The sequence below is a fragment of the Pseudophryne corroboree genome, chromosome 4, assembly GCF_028390025.1.
Source record: "Pseudophryne corroboree isolate aPseCor3 chromosome 4, aPseCor3.hap2, whole genome shotgun sequence".
Lineage (NCBI taxonomy): Eukaryota > Metazoa > Chordata > Amphibia > Anura > Myobatrachidae > Pseudophryne > Pseudophryne corroboree.
This window is the reverse complement of record NC_086447.1, coordinates 389502289-389519788: the sequence shown is the minus strand read 5'-3', so window position 1 is coordinate 389519788 and position 17500 is coordinate 389502289. Positions and strand designations below refer to the sequence as shown.

The 17500-nt window shown below is 46.4% G+C and overlaps 1 protein-coding gene across 5 annotated transcripts in view; it reads left to right on the top strand.

The window, feature by feature from the left end:
- GCLC (glutamate-cysteine ligase catalytic subunit) overlaps positions 1–16745 on the top strand; it is a 197145-nt gene extending 180400 nt beyond the window's left edge. For 3 of the 5 annotated variants that reach the window (XM_063916709.1, XM_063916713.1, XM_063916712.1), the window contains 5 exons: positions 3406–3510; positions 4034–4115; positions 6808–6902; positions 12496–12616; positions 15333–16745. In XM_063916709.1, the coding sequence (XP_063772779.1) occupies positions 3406–3510; positions 4034–4115; positions 6808–6902; positions 12496–12616; positions 15333–15553 (624 nt within the window). In that variant the 3' untranslated portion in view covers positions 15554–16745. The remainder of the gene's footprint in view (positions 1–3405; positions 3511–4033; positions 4116–6807; positions 6903–12495; positions 12617–15332) is intronic. The other 2 variants (XM_063916714.1, XM_063916711.1) reach the window with 2 other exon arrangements.
- The last annotated feature ends 755 nt before the right edge of the window (positions 16746–17500 follow it).

Below are 17500 nucleotides of genomic sequence, written 5' to 3'. Positions count from 1 at the left end.
CCGATCTTCAGAACCCCTGAGCTCACAGGATGGATGTCCCAAGAGCCACTCTAATGAAGGTAGATAGGCCAGTTGTGAACGGAAGCATAGGCCCTCTGACAAAATACTCATACCCAGAATATGATGCCAGGGAGCGTCAATGAAAAAGCCAGGAAAATCCACAAACCACGCCCTTCGTGGCCAAAGGAGAGCCACAAGGATCACCATGCCATCCTCAAACTACAACCTGAGAAGGACCCACTGAACCAGGAAGAGTGGCTGTATGGTAGAGGGAAGGTGTAACAACCCTCTAAGGTGTCCATTAGAAGATCTCCGGGAACCCCGGTGCTCAAGCAGTACCTTGACTGCTTCGAAGAGTGCTGAAACGCCATCATGACTGTGACTGGCAAGTCCCAGTGTAGAAGCAGAAACTGATAGATGTCTGGATGTAGAGCCTAGTCGCACAAGTGAACGACCTGGCGGCTTTGGAAATACACCTTCCAGGTGCAGACTTCGGGAGTATAGGACACAAATACAGCTAGAAGAGGATAGACTGACCGTAAAGGATGTGACACACTGCCTGTAAAGGATGTGACTCACTGCCTCCATGGTCCCGCAACCACAAGTGTTGCCCTGAGGTGTTGGTGTAGGCGACAGCTGTCACAATGACACAGCACCTGGACCATACTATGCTGGAGAAGGAACTGTGCTAAGCAAAGAGCTCCAAATCCCACTCTGAGCTCCCACAAAATGGTCAGAAGCTGGCTTCCCTTAGCTGTCCACTGACACTAAAAGGTCCATTAAGAAGTCACCGCAGGTGGGACTTGAAGGTATAACTACAAAAGGGAGCGATAGTCACCTCTCGAGACTTCTATTGCTTTCTACCTGAGCCGCATATGGGAGTTGTTCTACCCAATCTGTCATGAGATAATGGGAGTGAAAGTGAGGATACTCCATGACGAAGGTGGGGACTTCAGAGGCCAGGATCTGTAGACTAGTACAGACACTCTGCTATGACTTACAAATGAGCAAAGGTTGACCTAGAAGTCCCAGAGTTTGTCAGCAGGAGGGAACACTAGCGGAAATATTGAAACCAGGAAGGCCCTTAAACCATCCTCTACAGAGATGGGTTCAAGGAGGATTTCCTCTAATAGAAGACACTTCCCTGAGATTGGAGAACTTTAATCGTGAGACTGATGTATCACTATAGGACATCTGGCGCCTGAGCCAGGTGAAGAAGGTTGTCCAGATACACAGGTGAGTCCAGTCTGCCTTAAGTAGAGCTGCCCTGACTGCCAAGACTTTTCCTGAAGACACAAGGAGCCCTTGAAGGTCCAGATGGTAAAAATGGAAGCGTTCCTCATGTACTAATAACATGAAAAGTGCTGGTGATGAATCTGAATAGTCCCAGAGGCATTCTGGATGTCCAGGTAGGCCATGAAGTTCCCAGTTCTAAGCCTGAAAAATAGAGAGAAGACATCAGGCAGAATCCGGGAACTCTCAAGTACTTGTTGAGCCGCAATAGGTTGAGGATAGGCTGGAATTAACTGTTCAGCTTTCCGACCCAAGAAGAGGTTTGCATAGAAGCCAGTGCCTCACCAAGACAGGGGAACTGGTGATTACCCTGGAGGCCTGTAAGGAACTCCTGCAGTGCTCCCTGTTCTTCCCATGGCTATTGGAAGGTAGAACAAAAGTGGTTTGGTGGATGCTCCCAAAGGGATGAGCATAGCCCTGGGGGACCACACCTCTTACCCAGGCACCCACTGTGGATACCATTGAAGCATCTGGAGGGGAAAAGCTGAAGTTGGCCTCCCACGCTGGGTTCCCTCTGTGGAGGCCCACCTTCATCCAGCTGGCTTGGTGGCAGGGTGACTGGGAGATCAAAGCCCTTGGAGGAACCAGAAAAACGCAGTACCTTTGCTATGCCCTTCTGTGACCCCACGTTGCACTTAAGGGTCTGCTCTAAAAGCAGTTTAGAAGAGCAACTAGACCGCCCTGATCAGAGCCGCTACCTCAGAGGTTCTCAAACTCGGGCCTCGGGGGCCCACACAGTGCATGTTTTGCAGGTCTCACAGAATCGCAAGTGAAATAATTAGCTCCACCTGTGGACCTTTTTAAAATGTGTCAGTGAGTAATTAATACACCTGTGCACCTGCTGGGTTACCTGCAAAACATGCACTGTGTGGGCTCCCGAGGACCGAGTTTGAGAACCTCTGCGCTACCTAGTGGTAGGGGGTCCTCCAGGATAAGGAGGACTCCACATCTGAGGGAACAGTGTAAACCGCATTGTCTGAGTTAAAACCAGACAGGGTTGCAGAACTGTCCCTGGAAAGACTAGGTAGAATAGTGTCCCGGGACTAATGTTCTGGCAACTTGGACCAGCAGGGGGATCCTGGAGGCTGCAAACAGATTATTAATTGCAACATTACCTGTGGAAGCCCATACCAGTATCTGACCTGAAGCTGTGTAGGAAATTTCCATTTGGTAACTGTTAAACACCAGAGTCCTACAGTTTCACCATACAGGAGCACCCACTTTGTCGGATATAGTGCCTTTGGAAGACATGATGTGTACGGAGACTGCCTTGGATTGCACAAGTTACAATTAATGGAGGTGTGCTAACAAGGGTTAGAGCAATAAATGTAAAATCACTACAAATCAAGAGATAAGTGGGGCTAAGTAATATAAAGTGGAGAGTGCCAATAACAAATTGGGGATCACCTGCAGTTTTAATACACCTATGCAAATTTCAGTATATTAGAAAGGAGACAGTGGAAATACACAAAGTACTCCTATACACGTATGAAAGCACAACCCTGGTGGCCTAGTGGGGGGTGCAGGCGACCTGGACACCTGCTGTCAGCACCTCTGGTGGTCTCCAGCAATGGAGGTGAAAGCTGCTTTCCTGTGGCTCCCTGCATCCAGGGAGCTGCGCTTAACCGGACTCCCATGGCGTCCTGCTGCGGCTCACCTGTATGCTTCTGAGGGCCTGGCCGAAGGTGCTTGCCCGCCTGCCAGCGCTGCAGCCTCTTGCTTGGTCTGCTGCGGCTTAAAAGCATCCCCTGTTAAATAGTGTCGATCCTGCAGGTACCAGATGGAAACTGGCCTGGCTGGGGTATAGGAAAGAAGGAGCCAGGGCTGCTGCTGTGAAGAAAAAGTTTAATTGTTTGTTTGGTGCCCGGCTACTCCTCCTTCCTGCCTATACCTAGTGTAATCCCTGCGTCACCTATGGGATGAAGTTTGTTTGTAAATATCCATCAGATGGGTGTTCACATTTCTAATGCAGATGGAATGCTGTACTGATGCACAATTTTTGGAGAGACTAATAAGATATGTAATACCTTGTAAATAAAATATATGTAAATAAATGTTCTAAATAGAACATCGACTTGAATCATGTATATCCTCCTCCTTTTTACTTTTTAGGTCCAGTTAACAGACTTTGAAAACTCCGCCTATGTAGTGTTTGTTGTGTTACTGACCAGAGTAATTCTTTCTTACAAGCTGGATTTTCTCATTCCTTTGTCAAAGGTAAGTGTTAGCTTTTTGTAATTTAATTCTAGATGTAAAAAGTCCCATATTTTGGCATAAGCTGATGTGGTGGCTAACTCCAATGGCATATCGACTTATACAGAAGTTGGTGTAGTTAGCCAAATTGTGGTCTCTGTCTAGTAACTCCACTTCATATTTTGTCCTTGGTCCTCCTTCTCCACTTGCTCTCACCACCTTAGGCCAAGACCTGCTGACAATAGATTACAGAACTAAACCCATATTGCATTATAAATCTATAATATAGGAAATGTAGGCAAGTAGAGTTCTCGTGTAATTTTAGCTCTACTCCCTACATATCCTGTGATTCCTGGCATTATCTCCCCATCCTGCCCTGCTTCACTAGGAAGTGGGTGGGATGTTTGAAATCCACACACCCTTCTGGGGGTGCGGTAGACTACCCAAAAAAATCAGAGCCTCCCACAGCTTTTAGAAGAATAGGAAATAATGATTTAAATGTCTAACTCTACTGACAACACATTTTCCAATATCTGATTCTTCACAGGTTGATGAAAACATGAAAGTTGCCCAGAAACGAGATGCTGTGCGTCAGGGATTGTTTTATTTCAGAAAGGATATTTCTAAAGGTACAGTACCTGCATGTACTAGAAATAGCCTTGTGGAAGCTCTTGTTACATCAATGTGTGCAAAAAACGGAATCCCCTCAATGTACTTGGTAGCCAGTTGACAAAAGTGAGCCAGCAGAAAGCCTGCTTCTAACATGCTGCATTGCAATAAGATGAGCATGTACGTTTGCACTTAGGATTTGTGTGTGGATCACATTGACATTTCCAGAGATACATTAGAAGGCTCTGTATTTCTATTTGTTTGTATATTCATTATTTTTAAAAACTAAAATGATGGTTTAGATTCTCACACTTGGTGGTGGTGGGGATGGTATTCAGTTAGCTGCAGGGTTTACCCTGTGCTGGAGGAATCCATTTACTGGGGATTGCCCCAAGCGTGAATACTCTTTCAGATATGATGGTAAAGTCAGTGTAAAAATGGCAAAATTAGGTGTTCGTGCATGGGGAAACATACGTTGATTCAGCAGTTTATGCGCCTGCTATCCAGATTTTATTTTTTTTGTTTTTATTTATAACTTTACGTGCAGAAAAAAGGTTATTTAATTGAATAGCCTTTCCCCTCGCCGTGGGCATTTTAGCCAGTGGCTAATTGAATACCCTCCGTGGTCTCCAAACGCAAACATTTCCTGTCTGCATAGCTGGTGTCATGTGTTTAAAAGTAAGCGGAAGGGCAAAATACAAGAATTACTGCAAGGAGGAATTTTAACAAATATAGGCCCTCATTCCGAGGTGGTCGGTCGCAAGGCGAATTTAGCAGAGTTGCTCACGCTAAGCCTACGCCTACTGGGAGTGTATCTTAGCTTCTTAAAATTGCGACCGATGTATTCGCAATATTGCGATTACTAACTACTTAGCAGTTTCAGAGTAGCTCCAGACTTACTCTGCCTGTGCGATCAGTTCAGTGCTTGTCGTTCCTGGTTGACGTCACAAACACACCCAGCGTTCGCCCAGGCACTCCCACCGTTTCCCCGGCCACTCCTGCGTTTTTTCCGGAAACGGTAGCGTTTTCAGCCACACGCCCCTGAAACGCCGTGTTTCCGCCCAGTAACACCCATTTCCTGTCAATCACATTACGATCGCCGGAGCGAAGAAAAAGCCGTGAGTAAAAATACTTTCTTCATAGTAAAGTTACTTGGCGCAGTCGCAGTGCGAACTTTGCGCATGCGTACTAAGCGGATTTTCACTGCGATGCGATGAAAAAGAACGAGCGAACAACTCGGAATGAGGGCCATATTTTCATCAACTACTCGTAGATTAATCCGTAAGTTTGTGTTAAGTGTGGCTCTACTGCCATCTAATGGATTGTCAGCATTTTTTTTTTTGTTATGCTTTCTCTATGAAAGAGGCTGTATTGTTTAATTTCAAAAATAGAATAAAGATCTGTACACACTAGACGATGTCGCTCTGTGAGCGACATTGTCTAATGTTTCCCTTCCCGGGCCAGCCGGTCGGCGGCCGACTGTACACACTGAGCGATATGACCGCTCATATCACTCAGTGATGTCACGCCTCCACCAGCCCTACATGCAGGTCGTGGACGACAGTCCAGATCCTGCATGCACTGGCGACAGCGACGATCGTTGCCAACCCGCGTGGCCGCACATCTGTCGTCGCTGGCGGCATACACGCTTGCCGATAAAATGAGCAACGTCGCTCATTTTATTGGAAAGTGTGTATGGCCTTTAGAAGGATTAATGTCCCATTAATACTAATCAATGACTTTGTTGGAAAGTGACTCATCCTATGGGAGGTCTAGACCATAGGTCTGCAAACTTGGTCCTCATTACCCCACTCGGTGCATGTTTTGCAGGTGGTCTCACAGAATCACAAGTGAAATAATTAACTCCACCTGCGGACCTTTTAAAATGTCTGTGAGTAATTAATACACCTGTGCACCGGCTGGGTTACCTGCAAAACATGTACTGTGTGGGGTAATGAGGACAGAGTTTGCAGACCTATGGCCTAGACAAATAGAGGCTACTATATTTAGCAGTTTCTATCCCCATCACTCTATAGCGAATATTAGGTCATTCGATTCAGTCCCTGCCCCAGCGGAGCTCACAATCTATATTTCCCTACTACATATACACATGGGGGTTGTTGGCAAACCAAAAAAATAACAATCGGGCAAAACCATGTTGCACTGCAGGCAGGGCATACTGTATGTAACGTGCAGAGATTTAGATTTGGGTGGGCTAGTTGGTTTGTGCATGGCAAATACTGGCTGCTTTATTCTTACACTGCTACTTAGATTTCAGTTTGAACACACCTCACCCAAATCTAACTCTCTACACGTTACATTTGCTCCTATCCCCCCCAGCTCCCCTTCCTGCAGTGCACATGGTTTTGCACAATTGCTAACTTTTTTTGTTTGATAACAACTTTGGCTTTTTTGTTTTGTTTTCTTATGGCCCAAATCCATTTGCCCTACATGTATATTTTTGGATTGTGGTAAGAGACCAGAGCTCCTGGAGGAAACCCATACAAACTCCACACTGATAAGGCCATGTTGGGAATTAAACATTGACCCTCAGTGCTGTGGGGCAGTAATGCTATCTACTACTACGCCAACCATTCTTCCTTCAGTTTGTCCCCAAACTGAGCAACTTGCTTTTTGTCATTTGCAGCATATTACATCTGTATCATACAAATTAGAACCTGATGGTGACCGCTGACCACTTCTATTTTGCAGCTGGCATTGCTGGATGTTGTACTGCTCTTAATGGTACAGAATCTGAAACTGAAGAGTACACCCTCATGAGCATTGATACAATAATCAATGGAAAGGTAGAATAAAAAAATTACTCGTAACTAAGTAGCTGATGTTCAAAATAACATGTCAATTATCTATTTTCTCTATCGTCCTAGTGGATGCTGGGGTTCCTGAAAGGACCATGGGGAATAGCGGCTCCGCAGGAGACAGGGCACAAAAAGTAAAGCTTTAGGATCAGGTGGTGTGCACTGGCTCCTCCCCCTATGACCCTCCTCCAAGCCAGTTAGATTTTGTGCCCGGCCGAGAAGGGTGCAATCTAGGTGGCTCTCCTAAAGAGCTGCTTAGGAAAGTTTAGCTTAGGTTTTTTATTTTACAGTGAGTCCTGCTGGCAACAGGATCACTGCAACGAGGGACTTAGGGGAGAAGAAGTGAACTCACCTGCGTGCAGGATGGATTGGCTTCTTGGCTACTGGACATCAGCTCCAGAGGGACGATCACAGGTACAGCCTGGATGGTCACCGGAGCCTTGCCGCCGGCCCCCTTGCAGATGCTGAAGTAAGAAGAGGTCCAGAATCGGCGGCAGAAGACTCCTCAGTCTTCTAAAGGTAGCGCACAGCACTGCAGCTGTGCGCCATTTTCCTCTCAGCACACTTCACACGGCAGTCACTGAGGGTGCAGGGCGCTGGGAGGGGGGCGCCCTGGGAGGCAAATGAATACCTATTTTGGCTAAAAATACCTCACATATAGCCTCCGGAGGCTATATGGAGATATTTAACCCCTGCCAGAATCCGTTAAGAGCGGGAGACGAGGCCGCCCGAAAAAGGGGCGGGGCCTATCTCCTCAGCACACAGCGCCATTTTCCCTCACAGAAAGGCTGGAGGGAAGGCTCCCAGGCTCTCCCCTGCACTGCACTACAGAAACAGGGTTAAAACAGAGAGGGGGGGCACTAATTTGGCGATATGCTTATATATATATTAAGATGCTATAAGGGAAAACACTTATATAAGGTTGTCCCTATATAATTATAGCGTTTTTGGTGTGTGCTGGCAAAACTCTCCCTCTGTCTCTCCAAAGGGCTAGTGGGTCCTGTCCTCTATCAGAGCATTCCCTGTGTGTGTGCTGTGTGTCGGTACGTGTGTGTCGACAGGTAGGAGGACGATGTTGGTGAGGAGGCGGAGCAATTGCCTGTAATGGTGATGTCACTCTCTAGGGAGTCGACACCGGAATGGATGGCTTATTTAGGAAATTACGTGATAATGTCAACACGCTGCAAGGTCGGTTGACGACATGAGACGGCCGACAAACAATTAGTACGGTCCAGACGTCTCAAAAACACCGTCAAGGGTTTTTAAAACGCCCGTTTACTTTAGTCGGTCGACACAGACACAGACAGGGACACTGAATCCAGTGTCGACGGTGAATAAACAAACGTATTCCTTATTAGGGCCACACGTTAAAGGCAATGAAGGAGGTGTTACATATTTCTGATACTACAAGTACCACAAAAGAGGGTATTATGTGGGATGTGAAAAAACTACCATAGTTTTTCCTGAATCAGATAAATTAAATAAAGTGTGTGATGATGCGTGGGTTCCCCCCGATAGAAAATTATGGGCGGTATACCCTTTCCCGCCAGAAGTTAGGGCGCGTTGGGAAACACCCCTTAAGGTGGATAAGGCGCTCACACGCTTATCAAAACAAGTGGCGGTACCGTCTATAGATAGGGCCGTCCTCAAGGACCAGCTGACAAGGCTGGAAAATATAATAAAAAGTATATACACACATACTGGTGTTATACTGTGGCCAGCGATCGCCTCAGCCTGGATGTGCAGAGCTAGGGTGGCTTGGTCGGATTCCCTGACTAAAAATATTGATACCCTTGACAGGGACAGTATTTTATTGACTATAGAGCATTTCTATATATGCGAGATGCACAGAGGGATATTTGCACTCTGGCATCATGAATAAACGCGATGTCCATAACTGCCAGAAGATGTTATGGACACGACAGTGGTCAGGTGATGCAGATTCCAAACGGCACAGTATGGCCGTATAAAGGAAGAGGACTTGTTTGGGGTCGGTCCATCGGACCTGGTGGTCACGGCAACTGCTGGAAAATCCACCGTTTTTTACCCTAAGTCACATCTCTGCAGAAAAAGACACCGTCTTTTCAGCCTCAGTCCTCTCGTCCCTATAAGATCATATCTGCCCAGGGATAGAGGAAAGGGAAGAAGACTGCAACAGGCAGCCTATTCCCAGGAACAGAAGCGTTCCACCGCGTCTGACAAGTTCTCAGCATGGCGCTGAGACCGTACAGGACCCCTGGATCCTACATGTAGTATCCCGGGGGTACAGATGGGAATGTCGAGACGTTTCCCCTTCGCAGGCTCCTGAAGTCTGCTTTACCAAGTCTCCCTCCGACAAGGAGGTAGTATGGGAAAAAATTCACAAGCTGTGTTCCCAGCAGGTGACAATTAAATTACCCCTCCTACTACAGAAAAGGGGTATTATTCCACACTATATTGTGGTACTGAAGCCAGAAGGCTAGGTGAGACTTATTCTAAAAAAAAAAAAAATGAACACTTACAAAGGTTCAAATTAAGATGAAGTCACTCAGAGCAGTGATAACGAACCAGGAAGAAGGGGACTATATAGTGTCCCGGGACATCAGGGATGCTTACCTCTATGTCCCAAATTTGCCCTTCTCACTAAGGGTACCTCAGGTTCGTGGTGCAGAACTGTCACTATCAGTTTCAGACGCTGCCGTTTGGATTGTCCACGGCACCCCGGGGTCTTTACCAAGGTAATGGCCGAATTGATGATTCTTCTTCGAAGAAAAGGCGTCTTAATTATCCCTTACTTGGACGATCTCCTGATAGGGGCATAGTCCAGGGAACAGTTGGAGGTCGGAGTAGCACTATCTCGGATACTGCTACAATCAGCACGGGTGGATTCTAAATATTCCAAAATCGCAGCTGATCCCGACGACACGTCTGCTGTGCCTAGGGATGATTCTGGACACAGTCCAGAAAAAGGTGTTTCTCCCGGAAGAGAAAGCCAGGGAGTTATCCGAGCAAGTCAGGAACCTCCTAAAAACAGTGCATCATTGCACAAGGGTCCTGGTAAAAATGGTGGCTTCCTACGAAGCAATTCCATTCGGCAGATTTCACGTAAGAACTTTTCAGTGGGATCTGCTGGACAAATGGTCCGGATCGCATCTTCAGATGCATCAGCGGATAACCCAATATCCAAGGACAAGGGTGTCTCTCCTGTGGTGGTTATAGAGTGCTCATCTTCTAGAGGGCCGCAGATTCGGCATTCAGGATTGGATGCTGGTAACCACGGAGCCCAGCCTGAGAGGCTGGGGAGCAGTCACACAAGGGAAAAATTTCCAGGGAGTGTGATCAAGTATGGAGACTTTTCTCCACATAAATATACTGGAGCTAAGGGTAAATTTATAATGCTCTAAGCTTAGCAAGACCTCTGCTTCAAGGTCAGCCGGTATTGATCCAGTGGGAAAAACATCACGGCAGTCGCCCACGTAAACAGACAGGGCGACACAAGAAGCAGGAGGGCAATGGCAGAAACTGCAAGGACTTTTCGCTGGGCGGAAAATCATGTGATAACACTGTCAGCAGTTTTTCATCCCGGGAATGGAAACTGGGAAGCAGACTTCCTCAGCACGACCTCCACCCGGGAGAGTGGAAACTTCATTGAGAAGTTTTTTCCACATGATTGTAAACCGTTGGGAAATACCAAAGGTGGACATGATGGCGTCCCGTCTGAACAAAAAACGGGACAGGTATTGCGCCAGGTCAAGGGACCCTCAGGCAATAGATGTGGACGTTCTGGTAACACCGTGGGTGTACCAGTCGGTGTATGTGTTCCCTCCTCTGCTTCTCATACCTAAGGTGCTGAGAATTATAAGACGTAGAGGAGTAAGAACTATACTCATGGCTCCGGATTGGCCAAGAAGGACTTGGTACCCGGAACTTCAAGAGATGCTTACAGAGGTCTTATGGCCTCTGCCGCTAAGAAGGGACTTGCTTCAGCAAGTACCATGTCTGTTCCAAGACTTACCGCAGCTGCGTTTGTCGGCATGGCGATGGAAAGCCGGATCCTAAGGGAAAAAAGGCATTCCGGAAGAGGTCATTCCTACCCTGGTCAAAGCCAGAAAGGAGGTGACCGCACAACATTATCACCACGTGTGGCGAAAATTTGTTGCGTGGTGTGAGGCCAGGAAGGCCCCACAAAGAAATTTCAACTCTGTCGTTTCCTGCATTTCCTGCAAACAGGAGTGTCTATGGGCCTCAAATTGGGGTCCATTAAGGTTCAAATTCGGCCCTGTAAATTTTCTTCCAGAAAGAATTGGCTTCAGTTCCTGAAGTCCAGAAGTTTGTCAAGGGAGTATTGCATATACAAACCCCTTTTTTTTGTGCCTCCAGTGGCACTGTGGGATCTCAACGTAGTTCTGGGATTTCTCAAATCACATTGGTTTAAAACCAGTCAAATATGTGGATTTGCAGCATCTCACATAAAAAGTGACCATGCTCTTGGCCCTGGCCTGGACCAGGCGAGTGTCAAATTGGTGGTTTTTTCTCAAAAAAGCCCATATCTGTTTGTCCATTCGGACAGGGCAGAGCTGCGGACTCGTCCCCAGTTCTCTCCCTAAGGTGGTGTCAGTGTTTCACCTGAACCAGCTTATTGTGGTGCCTTGCACCTACTAGGGACTTGGAGGACTCCAAGTTGCTAGAAGTTGTCAGGGCCCTGAAAATATATTCCAGGACAGCTGGAGTCAGAAAATCTGACTCGCTGTTTATACTGTATGCACCCAACAAGTTGGGTGCGCCTGCTTCTAAGCAGTCGATTGCTCGTTGGATTTGTAACACAATTCAACTTGCACATTCTGAGGCAGGCCTGCCACAGTCTAAATCGGTTAAGGCCCATTCCACAAGGAAGGTGGGCTCATCTTGGGCGGCTGCCCGAGAGGTCTCGGCATTACAACTCTGCCGAGCAGCTACGTGGTCAGGGGAGAACACGTTTGTAAAATTCTACAAATTTGATATCCTGGCAAAAGAGGACTTGGAGTTCTCTCATTCGGTGCTGCAGAGTCATCCGCACTCTCCCGCCCGTTTGGGAGCTTTGGTATAATCCCCATGGTCCTTTCAGGAACCCCAGCATCCACTAGGACGATAGAGAAAATAAGAATTTACTTACCGATAATTCTATTTCTCGGAGTCCGTAGTGGATGCTGGGCGCCCATCCCAAGTGCGGATTATCTGCAATACTTGTACATAGTTACAAAAATCGGGTTATTATTGTTGTGAGCCATCTTTTCAGAGGCTCCGCTGTTATCATACTGTTAACTGGGTTTAGATCACAAGTTGTACGGTGTGATTGGTGTGGCTGGTATGAGTCTTACCCGGGATTCAAAATTCCTCCCTTATTGTGTACGCTCGTCCGGGCACAGTACCTAACTGGCTTGGAGGAGGGTCATAGGGGGAGGAGCCAGTGCACACCACCTGATCCTAAAGCTTTACTTTTTGTGCCCTGTCTCCTGCGGAGCCGCTATTCCCCATGGTCCTTTCAGGAACCCCAGCATCCACTACGGACTCCGAGAAATAGAATTATCGGTAAGTAAATTCTTATTTTTCTTTCCCCCTCCAGGAGGGTATTTTTCCAGGTTTACTTCCAATACTTAATTCATACCTTGAAAACATGGAGGTAGATGTGGACACTCGCTGCACCATTTTAAACTACCTTAAATTAATCAAGAAAAGAGCTTCTGGTATGATTTACTTCTCTTCTGTTCTATGCACAAGTTAACAAAGACTTTCCGTATTTTTCCATGGTACCGTGAGGAAACTAGGGGTTACTTCAGTTATCTGTGTTCTATCACAGATGTCTTGCAATATAAAAACAATGGGGCAAATGTATTAACCTGGAGAAGGTATAAGGAAGTGATAAACCAGTGATGAATGCAAGGTGATGAACGCACCAGCCAATCAACTCCTGTTAATTTACATATTGAAGCTGATTGGCTGGTGCGTTTATCACTTCCTTATGCCTTTTCCAGGTTAATACATCTGCCCCAATGTTACTTAGAGTTCCAGGTTCTATAACAAAAATAATCCCGTGCAGTGTCCATGCCACATCTCTAAGCTCTGCAAACCTGTCCATCACTTAGCCACATAACTAATGATTTTCCCTTCAAAAACATTCATAATTTTTTTCTTTTTTGAAATTTAATATACCGTATATACTCGAGTATAAGTCGACCCGAATATAAGCCGAGGCACCTAATTTTCCCCCAAAAAACTGGGAAAACTTATTGACTCGAGTATAAGCCTAGGGTGGTAAATGCAGCTATAGCTGGACACGGCCCTCATACTGCCAGATATGCCCCCCAGTGCCAGATATACCCCCACAGTGCTAGAGATATGCCCCCATGGTGCCAGATATTTGCCCTCATAGTGCCAGATATGCTCCCACAGTGCCAGATATGCCCTCATAGTGCCAGATATGCCCCCACAGTGCTACATATGCACCCAGTGCCAGATATGCCCTCATAGTGCCAGATATGCCCCCACAGTGCTAGATATGCCCCCATGGTGCCAGATATTTGCCCTCATAGTGCCAGATATGCCCCCACAGTGCTACATATGCCCCCAGTGCCAGATATGCCCTCATAGTGCCAGATATGCCCCCACAGTGCTAGATATGCCCCCATGGTGCCAGATATTTGCCCTCATAGTGCCAGATATGCCTCCACAGTGCATCATATGCCCCCACAGTGCCAGATACCATATGCCCTCACAGTGCCAGATATGCCCAGCCCCCAACTACCCCCCCCCCCCCCACGACACACCCGCGCTCCCCCCGACACACCCGCGCTCCCCACCCCGCAGCCTGTCTCTACTAACCTTCAATGACGGGGCACGAGTGCAGGCAGCAGCAGGCGGTGCGGGCAGCGGTGGCCGGCCTTGGGACAGAGCGCAGCGGCTGAGGAGGCGGGCGGCGCGGCAGTACTTCGGTGAGCATGGAGAGGGAGAGGGATGGCTGCAGCAGCGTCACTGGTCGATGCACCAATTACAGTGCGCTGCTGCGGCTCCCGAGTCCCCCTCTCTCCTCCTCCTCCTTCTCTCACGGCTGCTTCCTGTGCTCTGCTCCTGCACAGGGCTCCGGGCGCATCACTCGAGTATAAGCCGAGGGGTGCTTTTTCAGCACAAAAAATGTGCTGAAAAACTCGGCTTATACTCGAGTATATACGGTAGTTTAAAGTATTTCTTTAAATATTTAATTATTATACACATCTGCAGAAAATATCCCCAAAAACTGGGGACAAAGTGGGGCAACGCGGACGCATGTGATCTGACCATGCCAGTTAATTTGTTAAAATAACTTTCATCCCAAATTCTTTATATGACCTTTATTTCTCAACTAGTTCCCAGCCCGCCAAAATGATGGAACAACATAACTGTAATGTCAGTGCCAGCAGCTGTGCACTCCCGAACGGAGCAACACTTAAATTGTCTCGTCATATGCCATCAAGTGGCCCCCGGCGCGCAAAACGCTTGTTCCCACCATAGAGGTGAGGAGCAGGATGGTAGTGGTTTTAGCAGAACAGATCAGCATAAATACTAGGTGCTAACGGACTTAAAAATGCAGTCCTGTAATTTTTACTATACACATTATTTAAAACTGTGATGTAGTGGATCAAAACCTGTGTAGGATAAAAGCGGATACCCAGCTTTAGTTAAAAGTAATAGCTTACATGTAGTCTCTTGCGTCTTCAAACTACAGTATGGTCCAAAAATCTGTTCTAGTCACTATTGTTGAAGGGGTTTGTATGTGTTATATGGGGCTATATTCAATTGAAGTCGGATCCATTCCGACATAGCTATTTAGCCGCTGCTCCCCCCCCCCCCCCCCCCCCCAATATCTCTGCCTCTACCCGTACCCGCATCATAGCCGCCGCTCACGGCAGCGCCCTCCCCCCGGCTCCAGCGAACGAGGTCTCGCTTGCTGGAGCCGGGTGGACACTGCTGTGAGCGGCGGCTGTGACATCCTTCGGCGCTGCTTTGCCCGCGGCTCTCCCGGCCGCGGGTTACTCCTCTCGCTTCAACTTTTTTTTAAAGTCTAATTGAGAAGGCTGAAAAGGGGGCCAAAACCGACGTTTTCGACACAAGCACGTGGATCGGCAGCTTTTCCGCCGATCCACGTGCTTTTCGACAAGTCGAATACTTGTCGAATAATTTGGGGTTATATTGAATAGGTCTGAACCCCTTCCGACCTAAAAAAGTCAAAACTGCCGTCTTTTCGACAGACTGCAGCTTTTGACTTCAATTGAATATACTGTAACATGGTTATGTCCCTGTGTGCAATTACTGAAAGGTGTCCTCATACATTAAACTATGTTTAGTATATTATGGTTTATTGACGAAATTGGCATATTGATGACATACAGTATGGTCTTGTAAACAGTCCTTGTTTATATTTTTTAGGAGAACTGATGACAGCTGCTCGATGGATGAGGGAATTTGTTTCAAACCATCCAGACTACAAGCAAGACAGTGTGATCACAGACAAAATTAATTATGACCTCATGGTAAAATGCAACCAAATAGCGAATGAAAAGGTTAACTGTCCGGAGTTGCTTGGCTTTACCACTACTAAAGTAAAGCAAAGCGGGTTCAAACCTGTCTCTGGTGGGCTACACAGCTAGTCCTATAAAGTGTAGTGTTGGTTGAACTGCTTTTTGTTGGAAAGATGACCAAACGGATGCGGCACAAGAATATGGGCCAATATGCTTTTTATGCAGTGGTAGCTTACTAATTAACATTTATACAATGTATATGTAAATAGTAAAATATTTTTATGACTAACAATGTATTCCAATAACATTGTATCAAGTAACTGTGAAATTAACTTTTTTTATATATACTCTGGGAAAACCATTAATGTGCAGTTCTTTCAGTATGGTACCAGTAGTTGTTGAAGCTTTTTACCCCTTAATAAAAATGTTTTATTTTTATTTAAGTTCAAGATTGCTAGTATGTATGTCCTAATCATTGTATTGGCAACCAATGCATCAATAAAGAATATACTTGAGCTCTATTACTAGAGCACGCACAAAAAATGCATTTGCCAGCTTCCTAGTTTGGCACAAATCTGTTCTTTAATCAAGGCCCAAACTGAATAATCTGTCAGCTGGAAGACCTGTGTGCTGAAGCAAACACAATTTGCCCACTGGTGGACTGATGTGCATGGGAAGATGAGACCTGCATACCCTGTGTTGTCAAAGCATTTTACTCCCACAACGAGCATTCCCCAGTCATACCTAAATCTGCTTTAGGTCGAATGCTTAGGTTTCTTCTCGTTTTTGGTCTTTTTTTTTTAATTATTTTTTTTTCCAATTTTGACTAATTGTGAACTTTGAAATTCTGCAGTAGCCTCCACTGGAAGTACCAACCAGGGCATGTCTAACTGGAAAACCTCACTGGCCTTAAATCTGTCTTGACTGTGTTATCTACAAATGACAGGGTTAGCCTGATTTATGTAATGTGTTTGTAATATTTCTATATTTGCCTGTAATACTGCACTTACCTATTTGTAAAAGATTATATAACCATATGTATATGTGGAATAGGTGATATTTGAATGTTAATGGGAAGTCCAGCTTATTTTTAATAGCAGTGGAAAATATGCAGATTGCAGTTTGTATACAGATAACTGTCTCTCTAAACTTTTATTCTAATAGGTGATGCTTTGACCCTTGTGATCAGTGTGCTTTACCAACTGACTTCACAAGTCTAGTTCAATGTTAATACAGCTATGTTTTAATTCTTGATGTACATTTAAAATGCCTAGCTGGTACCTACTGTTATGGGGAAAATAAATATATAACAAAATGCAAAGTGTTGATGTGTACATTTCTACTAACAAGTCATAACTTACTCTGCATGTTGAGTGGTAGTACTTTTATCTACAGCAATGTCCTCTTACGTCTTTGCGCCATGCTCTATAAGTTGCTTTTCTCTGACGTCCTAGTGGATGCTGGGAACTCCGAAAGGACCATGGGGAATAGCGGCTCCGCAGGAGACTGGGCACAACTAAAGAAAGCTTTTAGGTCACCTGGTGTGCACTGGCTCCTCCCACCATGACCCTCCTCCAAGCCTCAGTTAGATTTTGTGCCCGGCCGAGGTTGGATGCACACTAGGGGCTCTCCTGAGCTTCTAAAAAGAAAGTATATAATTAGGTTTTTTATTTTACAGTGAGACCTGCTGGCAACAGGCTCACTGCAGCGAGGGACTAAGGGGAGAAGAAGCGAACCTACCTGCTTGCAGCTAGCTTGGGCTTCTTAGGCTACTGGATACCATTAGCTCCAGAGGGATCGACCGCATGGAACTGGCCTTGGTGTTCGGTCCCGGAGCCGCGCCGCCGTCCCCCTTACAGAGCCAGAAGCAAGAAGAGGTCCGGAAAATCGGCGGCAGAAGACATCAGTCTTCACCAAGGTAGCGCACAGCACTGCAGCTGTGCGCCATTGCTCCTCATACACACTTCACACTCCGGTCACTGAGGGTGCAGGGCGCTAGGGGGGGGCGCCCTGAGCAGCAATAAAAACACCTTGGCTGGCAAAAATACCACAATATATAGCCCCAGAGGCTATATA